Below are 23,205 nucleotides of genomic sequence, written 5' to 3'. Positions count from 1 at the left end.
GGATATTTTGAAATAAAGTGAGGCTAGGTCTAGACTATGGGGCTTTATCGGAAAAACCTACGCAAATTGCAGAGCGCAATTTGCATAGCTTTTTCAGATTGCTTTTGCAGAAGAGGCTTTTCTGCCATTTTGCCCAGTTTAGAGGGGACCAAATGGTGGAAAAGCCTCCTCTTTCAGTGGAGCCCTTATATCTTGTGAAACCTCCGGTATCTCACAAAAACCCCGTAGCCTAGATGTAACTTCGGAGTGTAGACCAGGACTGGTGTCGTTGTCTCTTACCTCTGAATTCCTGAAAACAGCATTTATATGATCTTTCAGTGGACTGAACAATTCCTTTCTTGAAGTGTACCCTTGACTTGGGCCTCTTTTAGTACAACTAGGAAAGGGCCTAATTTCAGTCCCCCAAACACTCTGGGTTTGAAGGCTTGACTAGAACTTTAAAACTGTTGTGTGTACGTACTGCTTAGGAGGGATCACAGGGAGAAAAGGGGATGGAGGAAAGGCAGGGAAAAAGAGCAGTGAAAAAAGGAAGAAAAATTCATCAGAGAGGGCATCAGTAGAGACAATATAAAAAGAACCAGAGGGAGAGTAAAAATGTTATTGAATGAACTATATATAGTATGTGTACAACATACAAATGACCCACTTGTTCTCTCCAGCCTTTTCTGTGGGAAGTATTATTTTTCTACCTTGAGTCCATAACACTTTAATTGGAAAACCTTAAATTTTGTTATCATCTGTATGTAGTGTAAAAAGTGGGGGATTAGGTTTTTTTTTTTAAATCTCAGACATTCAGATTAGTTCTGTGAACATAAAAAGTGGATTGTTTTCTTGTTCCAGCTCCAAAGATATTTCCACTAAGTTACTGAGTTACCCTTAAAAAAATAGAGTTACGCATCATTAGTCTGGTCCATATTGGTAACTTATATCAGCCTAGTTGTGTCTCTTAGGGTATGTCTACACTACCCTCCTAGTTCGAACTAGGAGGGTAATGTATGCATACCGCACTTGCTAATGAAGCCCGGGATTTGAATTTCCCGGACTTCATTAGCATAAGCGGGGAGCCGCCATTTTTAAATCCCCGCTGCTTCGAACCCCGTGCAGCGCGGCTACACGGGGCTCGAACTAGGTAGTTCGGACTAGGGTGCCTATTCCGAACTACCGGTACACCTTGTTTCACGAGGAGCAACGGTAGTTCGGAATAGGCACCTAGTCCGAACTACCTAGTTCGAGCCCCGTGTAGCCGCGCTGCACGGGGTTCGAAGCAGCGGGGATTTAAAAATGGTGGCTCCCCACTTATGCTAATGAAGCCCGGGAAATTCAAATCCCGGGCTTCATTAGCAAGTGCGGTATGCATACATTACCCCGCTAGTTCGAACTAGCGGGGTAGTGTAGACATACCCTTAGGGAACATCTAAACAGCAGGGCTAAACTCGAAATAAGCTACACAACTTGAGCTACATTAATTTCGTAGCTTAAGTTGAAATAGCTTATTTCAAATTTGTGCATGTCTACACAGCACTTATTTCAAAATAGAGCACTCTTTCTCTGACTTCCCTTACTCCTCATACAATGATGATTACAGGAGTCAGAGTAAGCAGCCCTCCAGCTCGCCATTATTTTGACATTATGTTGAAATAACTGCTTGTGTGTAAATGCGGACTATGTTATTTCAGAATAACTCCATTTTTACAAAATAACACGGCTGTGTAGACATACCCTAAGGGAGTGGATTTCCTCAGATATGTTGCTATGCAAACCTAACCCCTGGTGTAGATAGTGCTAAATTGATGAAAAATCATTCCTTTGACCTAGTGACTGCTTCTCGGAGGTGAATTACCTACACTAAAGTGACAACCCCTCCAGTTGGTAGAGTAGTGTTTACAATGGACTACAGCTGCCCCATTGTAATGATTTCAGTGTAGGCATATACTTTAGAAAATATTTGAAGTTCTACCATTAGGGATCATGGATTTCTGTAAATGTATATCTTGAGAAATAAAAAGGTTGATTTTATATAACTAATAGCTTAAAATAGTCCATAAACTCCAACATTAAGGGACGATTTAGTTTTGGTGGTTACATACATTCTAACTAAATTGGATTAAAAAGTAAATTAATTGTGTGGGTTTTTTTCATGTTTAGAATGTGGAGGTGAACTAACAAATACGTATGGCTCAATAAACTCGCCAGGGTACCCTGGTAATTATCCTCCTGAGAGAGATTGTTACTGGACCATCTCAACCAATCCTGGCCTTTTCATCACATTTGCCTTTGGCACACTGAGTCTAGAACACCATGAAAATTGCAGCTTTGACTATCTGGAGGTAAAATTTCATCATTATGACTGTGTTATTGTGAAACAAAATATTACAAACATTTTGTTTCACACAGAAAAGTAATGCTGGCAGGATAATCACAAGATGAAATAGTCACTCCGTGTTCCTCCACTAAGCACGTATGCAATGCCCCACTGAGATTTCTCCACTTTGTCCAGGTCATTTTGAATTTTAATCCTAATCCTCCAAAGCACTTAGGACCTCTCCCAGTTTGGTATCATCCCTGCAGCCCTTAGGGACAGTGGGCCAGGTAGCTTCACGCATTGACCCTTCTGGCCAATGGGAGCTGCAGAATCAGTGCTCACAGTAGAGGCAATGCATGGAGATCCCCTGTCCCTCTGGCCCACCTAGAACCCACAGAGATGTGCCAGCCACTTTTAGGAGTGGTGTGGAGCCAGGGAAAGCAGGGAGCATTCCGGCGCCCCACTATGCCACTGGACTTTTAGCAGATGAAAATCTTCCAGACTGGCTTCAGTAGCCTCCAGGAGATAGAGTCTGGTTCCCGGAGACACCTGGCAAAACCAACTGAAGAGAGATCTGACATAACCTCTCCTGGTGCTGGGTCTGAGGGAAAGTTGGAGGAGCAGTGAAAACTGTAAGCAGTTGCAAATTCCTGTCTCCTCATGAAAGGAGGTTCTCTTCTTTATGTATCCTTAAGACCTGTGGAACTGGGAGAGATCGGGGCCTCCAAAAATGTTTGCGACTGTCCAAACTATTGCCATCAGAGAGGATAATTTCAGGAAAACTTGGCAAGATAGATCTCCCATCCCCTCCATTTAATGAATGATTCCTGTGTCATTCATGTCAACACTGTCATTATTTATTAGGGGCTGGATCCCATAGTCCTTCAGCATCTTGGGGAAATGCAGGACTGGTGACTTAAATGGGAGTTTTGAATGTATGAAAACATCACGATCTTGCTGTAATTTGCCAGCTTTCCCTCCATCCAGTAACCTTCACTCAGTAATGGGACCTCCAATGATGTCTTATGCTATATAACTTTAGGAATATTGATATTGCTTACAGTTGGGTTAGGATAAATACTTTTGTTTAGATTCGAGATGGCCTCCTTCCACAAGACTCCAGCCTCGGTAAATATTGTAGCACCAATTCTCCTCCCCCACTTCAAACCTCTGGCCCGTATGCATGGATTCACTTTCATTCTGATGGCTCAGTCACCGACAAAGGCTTCCATGTTGTCTACTCTACATCACCTTGTAAGTACAAATGTGCCCTTAATTTATGAATATGGCATTTCCAAAATTACTGTGTCTGGAAATAGCCACCAGTACAGTTAGGGTCATGGCAGACTCTAACCCAATAATCTGCTATTTGACTTTCAGATATATGACCCGTTTAAGGTGTTAAATGATCAATTTATTTCTATTTATCATAGCGGATCCCAATTGTGGAGGAAACTACACAAGCAGTGAAGGGGTTATTATGTCCCCTTACTGGCCTAACCCATACATTAACAACAGGCAATGTATCTACATTATCCGACAACCGCCGAATGAAAAAATCTATCTTAACTTCACTCACATGGAGCTGGAAAGCCACAGTGGCTGTTCTTGGAATTATATAGAGGTGACTTTTATCATTTTGCTGTTTTGAAATGTTGATTATCTGTGTGCATAAAACTGTAGCGCAATTCTTCCGCTTCCCCCTCCAAGATAGGAGAGAGTAGATATCTCTTTTTATTAGGGTTCAAAAGCCACAAAGGCTAAGAAGCAGTGGATGTGCAATCAGCATGAGCCAAAGGTGAGTGAGTATCAGAACCCAAGGGATTAGGCTGACCCTCAGTCACTCCACATAATCAGGATGGGGTGTAAGCTGTGGGTTAATGTGTACCTAATACTAGATAAGCATAAATAATAACAAGGCCAAGAACGCACTTCTTAGAATTCACTGGGCTCATCTCTTGTTTGATATACTTTCGAGCAAACTAGGATCAGGTTCTTGTGAGTTTATTTAGTGGATCTGTTTCTACAGTGTTAACCTTAAAAAATTTCTTATTACCATTGGTCCCTTTCCTTCTCCTTTAATTCAGAGGCTTTTGTTGGAATGAAGTGTAATTAATTTCTAAAATTAGAGGGAGGTCTGTGTCATGAAAACAGACAGCTTTTGTTTGTCTAGATTGCTACTTCTCTTGTCTAATTGCTGGCAGAACAGCAGTTAAACTCACAGAAGACAGAAACAAAACAATTTTTGTTGGACACAATCAGATTGTGGTGGTTTAGCGAGGCCTTTACCTTTTTGTTTGCTGTTCAGTCTTAGGCAGTTTAAGCTTTACCATATTTTTCTGTCCTTTTCACACCATCTCATCTCACATCCCCATTCACTCCAGAAGGGTATGTCTACTCTTGCACCCTCTTTCAAGAGAGGGATGTAAATGCAGCTGAGAAAAATTGCAAATGAAGTGCAGATTTGAATTTCCCATGCTTCATTTGCATATTTGTATTATAGCACTATTTCGAAAAAAGAAACACTGTCTAGACACGGTTATTTCGAAAGAAAACCTTTCTTCTGAACTAACCCTTATTCCTCCTACAATGAGGTTTACCAGTTATTTCGGAAGAAAAGTTTTCTTTCAAAATAACCGTGTCTAGATAGCGTTTCTTTTTTTGAAATAGCACTATTTTGAAATAGCTCCATAACGCAAATATGCAAATGAAGCACAGGAAATTCAAATCTGTGCTTCATTTGCAATTTCACTCAGCTGCATTTGCATCCTTGTCTCAAAAGAGGTGCAAGTGTCGACATACCCAAACAGAGGAATGGGGATGGAGTTTTATGGTCCTGAAACAAGCTGTGGGTATGTCTACACTTGCACCCTCTTTCGAGAGAAGGATGCAAATGCAGCTAAGCAAAATTGCAAATGAAGCATGGATCTGAATTTCCTGTGCTTCATTTCCATAATCACAGACCGCCGTTATTTCGAAATACCCTTTGTCGAAATAACAAACCCTGTGTAGACACGGTTATTTTGAAAGAAACCCCTTCTTTCGAAATAACTGGGAAACGTCATTTTTTGAGGAGTAAGGGTTATTTCGAAAGAAGGGGTTTCTTTCAAAATAACCATATCTACACAGCGTTTGTTATTTCAAAATAGGGTATTTTGAAATAACGGCGGTCTGTGATTATGGAAATGAAGCACAGGAAATTCAAATCTGCGTTTCATCTGCAATTTCACTCAGCTGCATTTGCATCCCTCTCTCGAAAGAGGGTGCAAGTTTAGACATACCTTGTGTGATCAAAGCTGTCTGGTTTTGTCAAGTCCTGGTTGCCCCCCAAAACAAACAAACACAAAAACAACCAATCACAATTCTCGTAGGTGTTTGTAGTACACTTTAAACTAGGGAGATAGCTTTGGGCTTTTAAATTCTTACTTTAAAACCAGAGGGTTTTTTTTTTTTTGACAATACTGTTTTCTCACTTTGAAAAGACACACAGGAAATCTGTGCAGCTGCTATAACATCCACACATGGCTCATCATTTCTTCTGGGGTAATGTTTAGTCTCTGATTAAGGAAGCAGGAGCCTGGAATCCAGTATTTTAAAGAGAAACCTGACACAATGCACTTTGCAGTTAAGGAAGAATGCGTGTAGCACACCAAAGTCAGAGATAATTTGTTAGCAATGCCAGCTCCTTGTGAGATCAATTCAGATGGCTACAGTGCCCTGTTATCTTTCTTGCGGCTTGACTGAATTCTCATTTGTCTTTATATACCAATCAATGCTTTCCAATCTGTAGGGAAAACCTGGTCACAGAGAAGCATCAATTTACCTGAGTTATGGCTCCAAAAATGTTCTCAGCTCACTTTCTAAACATTCTGGCCCAAATTCTGATCTTGGTGTCACTGGTGTAAATCCAGAGTAACTCCACGGGCTCAAAGGGAATCCGCAGGCAGGCCACGATGTCGGCTGGGGCGGAAAGCCTCTCCAGCAGCTGGTGATCAGAGAAGTTCAGCACTATTGCAGACTGTCTGCTTCACTTTGCCATGTAGAGATCCAGCATAGGGCTCTATGCTACCACCCCCCCTTCTCCTCCCAGGCCAACATGCACGGGAAGGGGCAATGGAAGGTGGCTGAAGTACTGCTGGGCCCTGGTATCATGACCTGTTCAACAGCAGTATCTCTGAGTTGCTACTACGGCCCTTATACTCCTGCAATCTTCCTGCCTGTAAATATTGGGCGATCTTAGCTACTTTTTTTTTATTCTTAGAGGGCTCTGCAGTTATCTTCAAATCCACCAACAGACTATGCCACCAACATCTGGTTTGAAAATCCACTGCGCTTTTAGTTAACCCAGTGATGAGCAACCTAGGCTAGTGAGTGGGCCACACAAGTGGCCCTCCAGATTGTCGTAACTAAGACCATCTCCCAGGATAGGGTAGTTTTGCTAACTGCGCTTGCATACCTAGAATTTGTGGGGTGAGCCACTTGAACCATAGCAGCGCTTTGCCAGGATGCAGAGGGAGTGTGTGACTCTCACAGTCAATGTTTGTGCATGATCAGCACACACCTCACTTCACGTTCCCTTGCTATGAGTGCATGTCACTTTTGTACTACTGGTAGGAAAAACCCCTATGTGGATGGAAACCAGCATAATCTGGCAACCCTGTGCATGGGTAACAGTAAACAAAATGTCCTATAGGTCACACATAGAGCCTCGATGGGCTGCATGCAGCCTTTGGGCTGCAGGTTGCCCACCACTGATTTAACCAGATTGACCATAACATAAGCCAATCGCTTTTGGTTATCTGTATACTTCTTATTCTACTACTGTGGTGTCCAACCAGTTCTGAAGCAGCAGCCACTATAGTGGCTACTGCTGTAGTGAAGTATCCACTCAACCGGCCAAAATAGCCACATGTAGGTAGTGGCTAGCGTGTTGGACACCACGGCTCTACTAGGAACAGCCTCAGAACAGCCCGACATTACTTCCCTTCCTGATCAAAGTCTAGCTCCCTGGCTCCCTCTGTGATCCTGCTCCCTCTTTGTTCAGTAGCCAAAGGGCAGCTTTTCAAACTTCTCCAAAATTCCAAATGAGCTGTCTGGATTGAGCTTCCATTAGGAGTCCAACATCTTTGGTCTTGGCCCCACACATACCTCCCCATACAATTTCACGTATTCTTTTTTTCTATCGTGTTTTTAAATGTCAAACATTTTCAAGTAATATAATCCCTACTCCAGACTGCTTTACCCCAGTGGCTGCGATGGCTTCTTGGCTGTTACAACTAGATGCAATTTAGAGCAGCGCTGAATGCTCCAGGCACAATCCTGATGCTATTGAGAAAATGGTCTTTTGGTTTTACCAGAGTCTTTCTCTTCAATCTGCTGCCAATTCATGAGCCAAATGACAGAGTAAATTTCTCCCTTGATTAATGTGATTCAAGCCTGGTGGCAATGCAAGGGTTAAAGGCAGACAGTGGCTCCCTGACCACCCTGGCGTGCCATCATTTTAATTCTAACACCTTGAACTTTTCAGATAAAATAATGTGGTGGCACCTGTGCAAATGACTTTTAAACTTAGAACTGCACTCCTCCCTATTCTGGTGTGTCTGAGTTGTGTTATGGCAGTATTTGTGGAGAATTTCCACAAGAGAAACTGCATGTACAGAGCAGGGAATGTATCTGCAACTTTAAATAGGGGACACGTTGCACTTAGAAGAAAATTTAAAAAAAAACTCTTTATTTTTAGGCAGGAATTTCATGCCATATAAATATATAATAAGCATAAATGGTCAGGATATTGCTTTTACCTCTTTGAACATGGCCCTTTGGGATGCATACAGTTTTAGCCTCATGTTGAGGATTGGTTCATAGACAAGCAACCCATCTATTATGGTGGCGGGCAACCTGAGACCTGAAGGCTTCATGCATCACACTGGAGTTCCACCTACGGCCCATGGACACCCTGTCTAATCCCCTCCCCAACACACCTCTTGCGCACTGGGGAACTGGAGCCCTGCAATTGCTACTCCTCCCCTCCGCCTCCGAGCATTTTTGGAGCACCATGAATCCACTGATTCGCACTCTGTCCCTGCTTCTCCCCCTCCTTCCTTCTCTCCTTCCCAGAGCTTGAATGCTGCAAATCACAGTTTGCAGCTATTAAAACTCTGGGGCTACGTCTACACTGGCCCCTTCTCCGGAAGAGGCATGCTAATTTACAACTTTGGAATAGGGAAATCCGCGGGGGATTTAAATATCCCCCGCGGGATTTAAATAAACATGGCCGCCGCTTTTTTTCCGGCTTGGGGAAAAGCCGGAAAAGAGCGTCTAGACTGGCGCGATCCTCCGGAATAAAGCCCTTTTCCGGAGGATCTCTTATTCCTACTTCGAAGTAGGAATAAGAGATCCTCTGGAAAAGGGCTTTATTCCGGAGGATCGCGCCAGTCTAGAGCTCTTTTCCGGCTTTTCCCCAAGCCGGAAAAAAAGCGGATTTCCCTATTCCAAAGTTGTAAATTAGCATGCCTCTTCCGGAGAAGGGGCCAGTGTAGATGTAGCCTGGGAGGGAAGCAGTGGCAAAGCGTGAATCAACGAATTTGTGGTGCTCCAACAGTGCTGAGAGGGAGGGAGAAGAGCAGATAAGATCAGGGTTCTAGTGCCTCAGTGCACGAGAGGCGTGTGGGGGAGAGGGCCAGAGAGGGGGTGCGCAGTCCAGAGGAAGGAGGACCATTCATGCAGCCCACTGGCTATTTGGTTGCCCAATGGTGATCTATTAGATCAACACTATTTTCGTTTGCCTTGGAAGTCTCCCAAGCAAATACTGACCTCACACTCCTTATGTTGGGAGACATTACATGATCATGTGACTATGAAAGCTTCCCTTTTGTTTACATTATTGTAACAATACTTAGGAGCACATTTTTATTACCAGAGCTTAATAACAAAACAAGTGACATGCTAGTTAGGAGTTTAAAATTAATGATGGTTTTATGGATGCATAAAAGTATTGTGTTACAGTTTTATGAGCTGACATACTTATTTTATTTTTGCTGAGTAGGTTCGAGATGGAGACACTGAAATGTCTTCTATCATCAACAAATTCTGTGAAAGCACATTTCCTTCTCCAATCACTTCCTCTAGCAACAGCTTGTGGATCAAATTTAAATCGGATACTTCTGTGCAAAGGGCTAGCTTCAGAGCAGTTTATGAAGTTGGTAAGAGAAACTGGGGGTTTGAAAACTGAACTTACCTCTGCACTGGAAATGTTTTAGCATTTTAATATGATTTAATTCTCATCTCAATTTCCCATGTTGTACTTAGGTTTTGCTGCACATTTTTTACATATGTTCTCACACTATTCTGAGATCTCTGTGCCGACCTTCACTTGTTCTGTATCTTTGACACACAAAAGGACTATGTCATGTATCGGTAAAGATTGATCTGCCCATAATATGCTTAACACAAAAACTGAAAAGCAAGGAAATGAAAAGTTAAGACTAAGGATGTTAAGAGCCCTGCTGCAGCTCTAGTACGCTTTGAAGTACACTTTGAAGTACACTTTGAAGTACTCCATCCCCTCCCCCCACTTTTGCTGCATCTATCTGATAGAGACAGCAAGAGGGGGGGAATCAACTAGTCGACTGACTATCCAATAAGCATTTGCTTATTGGATAGTTGACTAGTCCTTAACATCTATCGTACAATCATTTATTTAGATTTCTAGAAATGCTTAAAAGAGTCTCTGTTCATACACACTAGGTGCCCTTAACATAACTTAAAATACATGTTCTGTAGCCTCAACTTTTTCCTGCCAGGGTAGGTCTCTCATCACTAGCACAAGCACCATATATGACAGATAGGGAATAACCTTACTTCTGCCCTGTAAATGCATCCACTTTCAACACTCCTTCCCAGACTCACAGATTGGACATCCACTACTCTCCTCCTGTTTTCTTCCATCCCCTTCCTTCATCCCATCTGCACAAGTCTGTGAAAACAAATACAGACAAATTTGGGGAAGGAGACAAAAAACTACATAGTTTTACTTATAGTTTTCATGGACATGGTTTCGCTGCTGTTCCACAGTCAATTATGCAGATTTAGATTTCGTCACATAATATGGACTTTTAAAACAAACAGTCCTCCTCCCACCCCCAAATACATCTGAATTATCCAGAATAAAGGGAAATGTGTGTTTTCAATTGTTATTTTTCCCTCCAAAATCACATTTAATCTACATGCCAATATACATTCCATGTAAAAATTAATCACAGCTACTAATTCTTAATCTTACATTGCAGCCTGTGGAGGTATATTGTCTGGAGAGGGTGTTATTCATTCCCCATACTATCCCAGGGCATTCCCTCATCAGAAGACTTGTGAGTGGATTATCTCCCAGCCAGAAGGCAATGCAGTGATTCTTAATTTCATCGATTTCGGCATTCGAAATATCACTACCTGTGATTATGATTACGTGGAGGTAAAGAATATTAATACAAATAATATTATGAATTACAAACAAGTATCACACCTCTGTCGTCTATCTCTCTAGGTACCCAAAACACCTATTTCATGGCAGAAATGAAATATTTTCTTATCTCCCCAGAGGATAGATGCTGCAGGGGGGTGTTTTGGTTTGTTTTTATTTTTGTGTTTGCCGGACTAACAGGATTTAGGTGAGAAGGCTGATTAACACATAGATAGCAGTAGCCATAATCCAAGCAGTAGAGGACACAATGAGACTGAGTGGATGTGGCAGTTGTGGTATGTATATGATTCTGGAGGGGGTACCTGAAAGGAGTTTTGTTTGTATGAAATGCCACCTAATAGAACTGATGGAAGAAAAGATCCGAGGATTGGAGATGTAGATGGAAACTCTGGTTGAGTTTAGAAGGGGGTTTGAGCAGATGATGGAGCAAAGGCATGAGGTGGCTGAAGGGGAAAGCGTAGACATGCAGACTGAAGCAGGATCAAAGGCCTCTGAGGAGGGACTGCTGGGCGAAGAAAATGGATGGTGGAAGCATGTGACTATGAGAACCAGGCAGAGGAAAAGATGGACCAGTGAAGGAGAAATAGAGCTCAAGAACAGGTATGCGGAGTTGGAGAATGGAGAATGGATACAGCAGGTGGCCACGGAAGATGGAAAGGCAAGGAAGAAGAGAAGAGTGGCTAATCGCATACATAAAGGGGAAGAGTCGATGGAGACAACACCAATAATGAGCACCAGGAGGATACAGGATGGGTTGAAAAAGATTACAAGGGAAGATAGGAATGGAAAGGACTTGCAGCCAGAGGAAACAAGGGATAGACCAGAGAATCGCACTGTCACCAGGAAAAGGCAGGTCTATGTGATTGGGGACTCATTGAGAAGACTAGACAGGCCTGTAACCAGCGCTGATCCAGAGAACAGAAGGGTGTGCTGTCTGCCAGGTGCTAAGATACAGGATGAGGTACTAAGGTTGAAGAGGATCCTAAAGGGAGTGGGAAAGAATTCATTGATCATCCTTCATGTAAGAAAAAATGATATGGCTAGATTCTTGCTGGAACAAATCAAGGGAGACTATGCCAGATTGGGGAGGATGCTTAAGGAAATCAAGACTCAGGTGTTTTTAAAGAAGTAAATACTAATGGAAACTGTGTAATCATGGGAGACTTCAACTTTCCAGATATAGACTGGAGAACAAATACTGGTAATAATAATAGGGCTCAGATTTTTCTAGATGTGATAGCTGATGAATTGCTTCATCAAGTAGTTGTTGAACCAACAAGGGGGGAAGCCATTTTAGATTTGGTTTTGGCGAGTAGCGAGGACCTCAGAGAAGAAATGGTTGTAGGGGACAACCTTGGCTCGAGTGATCATGAGCTAATTCAGTTCAAACTAAATGGAAGGATACACAAAAATAAATCTGAGACTAGGGCTGTGTCTAGACTGCAGGTTTTTTTTGAAAAAAGTAGCCTTTTTTCGAAAAAACTTCACCTGCCTCTAGACTACAGCTGTGTTCTTTTGAAATTAAATCGAAAGAACACAGCTTTTCTTTCTATGGTGGTACTCCTCATTTCACGAAGAAGAATGCCTTTTATCGAAAGTGATCTTTCGAAAAAAGGCGTTCTTGAATGCAAACAGGGCTTTTTCGAAAGAGAGCATCCAGACTGCCTGGGTACTCTCTTTCAAAAAAAGGCTCACTTTTTTGAAAGAAGAGATTGCAGTCTAGATGCTCTTTTTCGAAAGAAGCTTTTTCGAAAGTATCTTTTGAAAAAGGCCTGCAGTCTAGACGTAGCCTAGGGTTTTTGATTTCAAAAGGGCTAATTTTAATAAATTAAGGAAATCAGTTAGGGAAGTGAATTGGACTAAAGAATTTATGGATCTAAAAGTGAAGGAGGCCTGGGATTATTTTAAATTAAAGTTGCAGAAGCTATCAGAAGCCTGTATCCCAAGAAAGAGGAAAAAATGTACAGGAAAGTGTTTTAGACCAAGTTGGATGAGCATGAATCTCAGGGAGGTGATTAAGAAAAAGCAGAAAGCATATAAGGAGTGGAAGATGGGAGGGATCAGCAAAGAAAGCTACCTTATTGAGGATCGAGCATGTAGGGACAAAGTGAGAAAGGCTAAAAGTCATGTTGAGTTGGACCTTGCAAAAGGAATTAAAACCAATAGTAAAAGGTTTTATAGCCATATAAATAAGAAGAAAATGAAAAAAGAGGAAGTGGGACCGCTAATCACTGAGAATGGAGTGGAGGTTAAGGATAATTTAGGCATGACCCAATATCTAAACAAATACTTTGCTTCAATATTTAATGAGACTAATGAAGAGTTTAGGGATAATGGCAACATAACAAATGGGAATAAGGATATGGAGGTAGATATTACCAAATTCGAGGTAGAAGCCAAACTCAAACATGTTAATGGGAGTAAATCAGGGGGCCCAGATAATCTTCATCCAAGAACAGTAAAGGAACTGGTACATAAAATTGCAAGTCCATTAGCAAAATTTTTTAATGAATCTCTAAACTCAGGAGTTGTACCATTTGACTGGAGAATTGCTAATATAGTTCCTATTTTTAAGAAAGGGAAAAAAAGTGACCTGGGTAACTACAGGCCTGTTAGTTTGACATCTATAGTATGCAAGGTCTTGGAAAAATTTTTGAGGAGAAAGTAGTTAGGGACATTGAGGTTAATGGTAACTGGGACAAATTACAACATGGTTTTACAAAAGGTAGATCGTGCCAAACCAACTTGATCTCCTTCTTTGAGAAAGTAACAGATTTTTTAGATAATGGAAATGCAGTGGATCTAATCTACCTCAATTTCAGTAAGGCATTTGATACAGTACCACATGGGGAATTATTGGTTAAATTGGAAAAGATGGGGATCAATATGAAAATTGAGAGGTGGATAAGGAACTGGTTAAAGGGGAGACTACAGCGAGTCATACTGAAAGGTAAACTGTCAGGATGGAGAGAGGTTACTAGCGGAGTTCCTCAGGGATTAGTTCTGGGACCATTACTATTTAATCTTTTTATTACTGACCTCGGTACTAAAAGTGGGAATGTGCTAATAAAGTTTGCAGATGACATAAAATTGGGAGGTGTTGCCAATTCAGAAAAAGATTGGGATATCATACAGGAAGATCTGGATGATCTTGTAAATTGGAGTAATAGTAATAGGATGAAATTTAGTAGTGAGAAGTGTAAGGTTATGCATTTAGGGATTAATAACAAGAATTTTAGTTATAAGCTGGGGACACATCAGTTGGAAGTAACAGAAGAGGAGAAGGACCTCGGAGTTCTGGTTGATCACAGGATGACTATGAGCTGCCATTGTGACATGGCTGTGAAAAAGGCTAATACGGTCTTGGGATGCATTAGGCGAGGTATTTCCAGTAGAAATAAGGAGGTGTTAGTGCCGTTAAACAAGGCATTGGTGAGACCTCATTTGGAATACTGTGTGCAGTTCTGGTCTCACATGTTTAAGAAGGATGAATTCAAACTGGAACAGGTACAAAGAAGGGCCACTAGGATGATTCGAGGAATGGAAAACCTGTCTTATGAAAGGAGACTCAAGGAACTTGGCTTGTTTACCTTAACCAAAAGAAGGCTGAGGGGAGACATGATTGCTTTCTTTAAATATATTAGAGGGATAAATGCCAAGGAGGGAGAAGAATGATTTAAGCTCAATACCGATGTGGACACAAGAACAAATGGATATAAGCTGGCTAGTAGGAAGTTTAGACTCAAAATTAGGTGAAGGTTTCTAACCATCAGAGGAGTGAAATTCTGGAACAGCCTTCCAAGGGAAGTAGTGGGAGCAAAAGACCTATCTGGCTTCAAGATAAAGCTAGATGGGTTTATGAAGAGGATGGTTTAATGAGGTAACATGATCTTGGCAATTAATTGACCTTTCACTATCAGTGGTAAATAGGCCAATGGAGGGAAGATAGGAGCTGCTATAGAGAACTTTTTTCTGAGTGTCTGACTCGTGAGTCTTGCCCACATGCTCAGGGTTCAGCTGATCACCATATTTGGGGTCGGGAAGGAATTTTCCTCCAGGGTAGATTGGCAGTGGTCTATGAAATGACCTTCTTTTGAATGCTCCTTTGATGGTCTTTCTCCATCTATATTTTTCTCCACCTATATTTTCCATAAAAGGAGCTATCATTGATGCAACTGTATCTAAATAAGTAAGGCTGATTCTCCACTGCCTTGTGTCCCACATGTTACTTACAGGTGAATAGTTGCAGGCAGTTGGAATGCTAGTTTTATTCCATTTGACTCTATTATGCCAGAAGAATCCCCAGCTTCCACATCACAGCAGCTTTAAAGCCGTTGTATTGGTGCCAACATTTTATATTAATGTGGATAGGATTTGACCTGCTGAATAGTTTAATGATGTGGATGAGCCACTGTCTTCTCCTTGGTGGCTTTTAACCTTTTAGCTCTTCCTACTTGTTTCCAAGTCTGTTTTGTGTTATTTGCATGCACTGGGTCAATTTCATCTACATTTTATAGCTTTTAATTAATACTGGAGATTGCCTATCTCCTAGAATTGGAAGGGACCTTGAAAGGTCATTGAGTCCAGTCCCCTGCCTTCACAGCAGGACCAAGTACCACCCTCCACAAATTTGCCCAAATCCCTACATGGCCTCCTCAAGGATTTAACTCACAACCCTGGGTTTAGCAGGCCAATGCTCAAACCACTGAACTATCCTTCCCCCACGCTTAGCAAAAATAGAGACCAGGTTTTATGGGCTGTTTGGAATACATTGTCTTTCAGGTCCGGGATGGCAGCAGTGCAGATTCTCCCCTTTTGGCAAAATACTGTGGCACAGTTACACCTTCAGTAGTGCAGTCCACATGGAGTTATCTCTATGTCAAATTCAGAGTTTCCTCTGCTACAAATCTGGGCTTCATGGCTGAATACCGGCCATTAGCTAAAGGTAAGAGTTTACATCGTTCACCCTCTGGCTATTGATCTTCTCTGTCCTTGTGTGACACCAATTCAAATGGACAAGCAAAAGAAAACCACGTGTTGAAATCAGTGGAATGTCAAGTTGCATGACAAGAAAAGCAGGAGCCCTCATTTGTGAGAGAAACAATGTAGAATCCTTTCAAAAATTCGGAAAGAGATGATGAAAGAAAAATAATGTTCTTAATTGTCAGAAATGATTAACTAATTTTATAGGGAAATATTATTTTAGTTAACTTAATGTTTTAAACCTTTCTTAGCATGTGGGGAGACTCTCACTAGGCCAGAAGGAACCATTACAAGTCCTGGCCATCCAACTACCTACCCACATGGTGTTAAATGTGCCTGGACTATCTCAGTGCAGCCTGGACACCTCATCCGCCTGACGTTCACATCATTTAACTTGGAATTTGATTATAATTGCAACAGCGACTATCTTGAAGTATATGACAACGGTACTATGACAAGGATTGGAAGGTGAATATGTCTGTCTAATCTATTTACTATACCTACTTCCACAGCTGTTGTCACTGTCTTGATTTTGCTCCCCAGGGGATCTGTTTCTTTGGTATCAAGGTATTCAAGATAGGAAAACTGTATTGAAAGCAGCTGAAGATTTCTATTATTCATGCCAACAGGAATGCTTATTCCGTATCACACAGTAAAGGCAAAGTTAGGAGAAAAGAGAATTTTTCCTACATTTTTATTGAGCCATGGGATGTGAGCTGTATTCAGTACTGTTAGTGATAAATTAACGTTTCTGGTATGTTTCAGAGAGGTAGCTCTGTTAGTCAATTTCATTAAAAACAACAACGAGTCCAGTTGCACTTTAAATACTAACAAAAGTATTAGGATATTAGGGCACAAGCTTTCGTGAGCTACAACTCACTTCCTCAGATACTGAAAAGAAAGAAAAAGAAAGAAAAAAAGACACAGAGATGGGAGTGTGATATCAGTGTTAATTAAGTCAGAGTGGATGTGGGTCCTCTCCAACAGTGGTGAGAAGGTGAGAGTAGTTGAATGGGAAATGACCCATTCTAATGCGAAGACTACTTCATGTTTCTATGTTAGCCCTTGGTGTCAAATGCCAACTCACAGGCAGATTTTCACATCTGCCATTGTCTAGCAATTAAATGTCAGATAAGTTTTTCTACAGTCATGGCAACAGGTTTAAATCCACTCTTGATATTGTTTCTTGCTTTGGGATGCAGGGAAGGAAATAATTTTAATACTAAGTAGGAAAAGCAGAGTAAGTCCCTGAAAATTGGGTAGATGAAGAAACAGAGTTAGGCTATAACATGGGCTAAATCTTAGACTTTATATTTTTATATTATTTATTGATCAATTTACAGTGTCTCTTATAGTGTTTTTATATCAGTGAATAAATATTGCACTACAGATTTGTTTTTCTAAGAAAGGTAACATGTAATTTTATCCTCCCATAACTCAAGAACAACTAAGTTTATTTGCCTTAAAATTTCAAATGCAAATAGAAATCTGGACTGAGGCCAAAAGACAAAAGCTTTCATCCTTGCATTAGTTGGAAAAGCAGGAGCAAGTGAACATGGGCTTATAATGGAGATTATTTCACCATATTAGCTAGTCTTTTTGGACGATTTATCTGATGGGGATCAGTCTATCTCCCTCTAATGTCAACAAAAAGTGACCCAAACACAAGATATTTCCATGGACTTCAGGGGAACATCAAATACTTTTTTTATTACTCTAGAATACTAGATAATATTACTATAGATATTCAATCCAAGCTTCTCTCTTGAATTTTTAGGTATTGTGGAAGATCAATTCCACCATCACTCACCAGCAGTGGCAACATAATGATGCTGTACTTCGTGACCAATCACAACATTGCTTCTGAGGGGTTCTCTGCTAATTATACCTCAATGAATGCTTCCACAGGTAATGCAGCCGTGTGTGCACTATGCAGATTAGATCTGTAAGCCTTAGTTGTGAATATATACGACAAAGACAAGAATCATTTTTTATTTAATGACAAGAATCCTGCTGACTCCTCCACCCATCTTCATTTACAGCTTAGTTCACGGGCCTTTTTTCTAGCTGGGAAAGAAAGCAATGTAGCTATGCAACATCAGTGGCTATGATAATCTCTGACATGGCAGGATTGCTTAGGGAATTTAGGAATATTATTTTCTGAGGTGACATTGGAACAGATGTCTCTTTGACATTCAATTCATTGTGCTGAGGGTGATGAGGTGAAGAGGAGGTGTCCCACACATAGCAGAAACAGGAGTGCCTATCAGAAGTATCACAGTTACCAGATGCTGGAGTGATATCCTGGAGAATAAAGTGCTCTGTTTAATCATAGGACAGACATGGCAGGGCAGTAGAAGTTCAAGTCTCTTCTTATTGCTCTGCCAAGGAAGTTTGTTCCAGAGTAACCATATTCTGGGGAGCAAAATCAGTTCCCATGCCTTTCATTCCTTGACCTCTCCCAACTTTTGAATAATTCCAAAAGCCCTGATAAACGTGCAGGGTTTTTGTGATGTGTACATTTACCTGTCCTTTTGGGCAGAACTAAAACCACCAACATAGGCACTTCAGATGTCACCTAGACATATTAAGAAGGTAAGAACTTTGCTATCATTGACCTGAGCTGTACTTGAACAAGCAACCTAGATGTGAAGTGCTATATCCTAAGCTACACTCGTTACCAATCCTCTCACTACTGATTTTTGCCTGATGGAATTCTGTCTTGGAAATCAAATATCCCTGCTGACTCAGCATGTATTGTTTCATATACCACCAAGGCATGGTATAGCTTACAGGCAATAGAAAAGACCCAAAAGTGTACGCAGAAAACAGTAGGAAAAGGTGGGGTGGAGGAATGAGAGAAATAGTAATTAGAACTTGTAGCCACATGCGTCATCTGTTTGCAGATAGATAGTTTTCTGTTGGGTTTGTTGTATTTTTAATTAGACAAATATCATAAGTCTGTAGCAATCATCTCTGTATCTATACATGCTGCTGGAAATGACATGAATGTATATCCCATACTAGAATAATGCCGGTAGCTGCTTATTTACTGTTTCTGAGCACAACTGCTGTTATTCGGTCTGCTTAAGAATTGTCTACTGATTTTTTAAAATAGCTGCTCATTCTCCTTTTTTATACTTTGAATAAAATATTTACTCTCCTAGCTACAGCCCAGGCAGATTGATAGTTACTTCATCTCTTGGGAATGTGTGTGGGGTCTGGTAGAGATTTTGCTTCCTGCCTTTGCTTTAGCTTTACCATCAGTTAGCGTCTACTTCCAAATTATCAGTTTGCTCAGCTGCCTTCATTCATATGCTAGTTCTCTGGCATGGAGAGAGGAAAAATCATTAGCAATAAAGACTTAATGGGAAACATCCCAACTAAGAACCTACTATCAGCCTGAAACAAATATAGGAACAGTTTTATTCAACTTTTCTCTCGCTAAGAAAAACCTTAAAGATCAAAAACTTTCTGTTTTTTACTAATGCAGATGTCATAAAACCTAGCCTCTCATTTTGAAATAATAAGTTGTTTTTGTAAACTGTTCCTCTGTTTTGTTCGGCTGCTGCTACAACTAGTTGAATTATCATCATGAGCATGTTACATGAAAACAATCTATTGGCATGTGTTTGCAGGGACCAGCTATACTTTTGTGTGACTCTATTGGTAGTTAATATGACACTTTCACCCTGAACCCTGCATCACCGACTGTTGCATTTAACTGATGGCCTTTTGGAATAACATTAACATTTTGTGAACAGGACTGCTGCTTGTCACGACTCTACTCTCACAGTCTTTCTCATCCGATTCCAGCTGCTCCTTTAGCAGTTGCTCATGCTATTTTTCAGTGCTCAGGCAGACTCAGTTCTCTTCATGTCTATTATGTTGTCTGTTTGGACAACCTTACTGGTGAGATCATGGTTTCCTTAAACATCTCCTAATTACCTCACCTTTCTGGCCAGTTTCACATTTCCAACAGTCTGCTTGCCATCTTCACCTCCATGTCCCCCCACCATCTTAAATTCAAATAGAAGGAAACTGGATTTCTTATCTTTTATCTCAAATTCTGTCGTATGTGTCACTATTAACAACAGTAACATCATCACCCAAGCTCACAGTCACAGACTCATATTATACTCCTCTATTTCTTCCCATCACAGACCCTACCAAACCTGTTACCTCCTCCATTTAACATCTATAAAACCCACACTTTCTTTGAGATTGGACTCTCATCTGGTGCTTTATTGTCTGAACTGACTTTCCATGTCTGATTTAGATAATAAACATTTGGGAGCAGAGACCATTTCATCTTTTATGTTTATATAGTGCCAAGCAATCTGAGGGTGCTTAATGAGATCAACATTTTCAGAAGTGTTTATTCTCATTTGGTAAAAAGTCTCAGAGGGGCAGCCATGTTAGTCTGTAACTGTAGAAACAATGAGCAGTCCTGTGGCACCTTAGAGATTAACAAATTTATTAGGTCATGAGCTTTTGTGGGTAAAACTCATTTAATCAGATGAGTTGGAGTGGAAATTACAAAACTAGGGTATATATAATAGCAAAGAAGTTACCTGTCAATTGTAGCACCAGTGTAAAGTAAGCTAATTCAGTCAGAGTGGATGTGTCTCAGTCACAGCATCTGATGTGTAGATGCGAATATCAAAGGCAGGGAAATTGCCTTGGTAGTGTGTTAACCATTTAAGAGGTATCTATAGCTCAGATTCTGTTATTTCCACTCCACCTCATCGGATGAAGTGAGTTTTACCCACCAAAGCTTACGACCTAATTACATTTGTTAGTCTCTAAGGTGCCACAGGACTGCTCTGTTGTTTTTACAGTCTCATTTGTTATGTCTTGGTTTTGGAGTTCCCAACTAGAGATCCCTTAGGCCTCGATTTTCAATCTAAGTATCTGCCATCTCTGATGGTCGGTCCACAGCAACTCTGAAATTGAAACTTTTAGGTGTCTCAAAGTAGGCATCCCAAAAGAGAGACAATTATTTGTTTTCTTATGCAAAGTTGGCTACATATAAATGGAAATAAACTTATGTAAGCTTAAATTGAAGTTGATAAAAGAGGAGAATAGGAATGCATTCTCATGGTTTGCACCTATCTTATGATTAATGCTAGCCCACAACACATTTCAAGGAAGCTTTTACAAACATAAAGGCAGATTTAAAATTTCCTTTTGCAAATTTTTCCTTCCCCAGAGGACATCCAAGATTCAGCATGCAGCAGAGTCCTATAGTGGGCATTGTGGGTCTGCAACAGGAAGCCTTTTTCTGTTTAGTATTTATAACAACTAGAAATGGGTGAACATTGCTGGATGATATAAGAACAAACTAGAATCTTCACCAAAAATTGAAACCATACCAGAGCCACTTTGGCTGCTTCTTTTCCCCATATTCTCCCCAATTTATATTACAGTTTTATATTTGTATCTTGGTTTAAGCCAGGGCTTTATGCAGAAATGTCATAAAAGAGTTAATGTTTTCTGTTTAATCTGACCTAATCTTGGAAGCATAATTTCCAGTTGTTCTTTCAACTCAACCACTATAGTTTGGATAAGTATGGACAAGCATCAGATAACTAACACAACTTTTGGTTGTTTATCTGAACCAAACCAGTTCTCTAAACCTCCTAACATTGACTGTCTGCTAATAATAATCCCATACAAAGCTGAAACTAACATCTGTTTCCTTGTAAAAATACTTTTTTTTGTTCTTTTCACATACAAAATATTAGTGTAAATTGGCTCATGAATTCCAAGCTACTGACATTCATTTTAAACCATAGAAAAAAGAGCTTTGAAGCTGCCTTGGTGTATCAGAAACACACATACACACACACTGAATTAGGGGGACTCATCTAACAAATATAATTACCCACTCCCATAAAATTACATCAAACGTTAGGTCTTCTATCTGTGACATCTTTAAGACTGATATTCATTTCATCCCTATCCAGTTACACGTGGGCAGTACACACTCATGTTTGAGGAAAAGAAGAAAATATATACCAGTGCTGTGGATTTTTTTGAAGTCTATCACATTTTTTTCCTTCTAAAAAAATGTGGTTTTAATCATGTTTCTTGTGCAACAAGTATATTCCATTTTTTTTTTGGTTGCAGTTCGTGAGCCAGCTGCATTGTAACCAAAATCAGAACAGGTCAGAGTAGTTCTGATTTATATTAGACACTCCAATGGAAAGAACAGAAGAGTAGTGGTCTTAAATTATTCTACAGAGATTGAGCTATGGACAAGATGAACAAAGATATATAAAAGGGAATGACTGGGAGTGAAAGGGCACTTTTGTGTAAACAAAGCTTCCTTTTTGTAACTGTATAGCTTAGGAAAGTGTCTTTGTTCGCATGTAATGTATTTGTTATTAGTTCTGATAACACAGCCCAAGAATAACAGCAGACAGAATCTTGCTATCATTAGTTTAAGTCATAGTTCTGATCAACAAAAGCAAATAGAACACTAGAATGTGTAACCTGGGACTCAGAACACTATCTGGAAAGTGCCTGAACTCTATAAGCTAGCAGGGATAAGCCTACCACATGCTGTGATAGGAATATGGTTGCTGTTTGGCCATTCAAAATCTACTGGAGTGATGGTCAACTGTTTAACATGTACAATACCATGTTCATTGGAACTGTCTTGCCTAGCAACAGAACATGGACTTTCCCTCTACCATATTATTTGAGCCATCTCTTTGAATTTGAGGGAAATGGTCTCATAGGAAACTAGCTGATATTTGGATAGATGTTTAGAGTCCAGGGCCCAAATCGAAAGGACTTCTCAATGTGGTGAAAGCTAGACAGACAGAATCCTCTTTTTCCTTCTCTGCTGGCTAAATCACATTTAGGCAATATGCAGTGAGCCTGCTTTTAGTCCTAAATTAAATCGATGGCCAAGCTCTCAAAAGGTTCAATCCTGACTGGGTACAGAGGGCTTGGCACATTGCAGGATTCAGCCATAGCTTTCAGGGGAAACAGGACTGGGCCCAGTGTATGTATTTAATTATTCTTGTTTATTCACAAATACCTGTTCTGTTTTTAGTCAAGGGTACATTTCATTCCTTTCTCTGTGAATCTTTAGCTTGTCCTGCTTAGCAAGAGCTATTATCATGATTTTATACCATATTCCTTCCATCTGCTGAATGGTGGGAGTGACTATGCCTATGGCTTTAGATTTCTCAGCTTCTGTAGAACTGAAAGAAGATGGCATTGACTGGTCAGAGCTAAAGGAGGATGTAGCTGGACAGTCTAACTTTGGTTTAACTGTGATGCCAGTACACGTGTTTTATGAAAATCATCCTCTTACTGACAGCCCTGGTGTGCTGGCTAGGGTGGGGCATTGCTTTTTGTCAGATAAATTTGTAGCTGCTGGCCTTTTTATCTACCATCAAATCTTGGCTATTCAAACTGAAATTAATCT

General features: G+C 40.5%; 1 protein-coding gene across 3 annotated transcripts in view; it reads left to right on the top strand.

Moving 5' to 3' along the window:
* The window catches only part of LOC102443731 (tRNA (cytosine(38)-C(5))-methyltransferase), a 277,295-nt gene that overhangs the window by 85,187 nt on the left and 168,903 nt on the right, over positions 1–23,205 (top strand). For all 3 annotated transcript variants that reach the window (XM_025182828.2, XM_006119493.4, XM_075922454.1), the window contains 8 exons: positions 2,146–2,327; positions 3,394–3,556; positions 3,736–3,926; positions 9,348–9,504; positions 10,591–10,769; positions 15,561–15,723; positions 16,013–16,229; positions 17,539–17,669. In XM_025182828.2, coding sequence (XP_025038613.2) covers positions 2,146–2,327; positions 3,394–3,556; positions 3,736–3,926; positions 9,348–9,504; positions 10,591–10,769; positions 15,561–15,723; positions 16,013–16,229; positions 17,539–17,669 — 1,383 coding nt within the window. The remainder of the gene's footprint in view (positions 1–2,145; positions 2,328–3,393; positions 3,557–3,735; positions 3,927–9,347; positions 9,505–10,590; positions 10,770–15,560; positions 15,724–16,012; positions 16,230–17,538; positions 17,670–23,205) is intronic.

The sequence above is a fragment of the Pelodiscus sinensis genome, chromosome 2, assembly GCF_049634645.1.
Source record: "Pelodiscus sinensis isolate JC-2024 chromosome 2, ASM4963464v1, whole genome shotgun sequence".
Classification (NCBI taxonomy): Eukaryota; Metazoa; Chordata; order Testudines; family Trionychidae; genus Pelodiscus; species Pelodiscus sinensis.
This window is presented reverse-complemented; position numbering and strand designations above follow the sequence as displayed.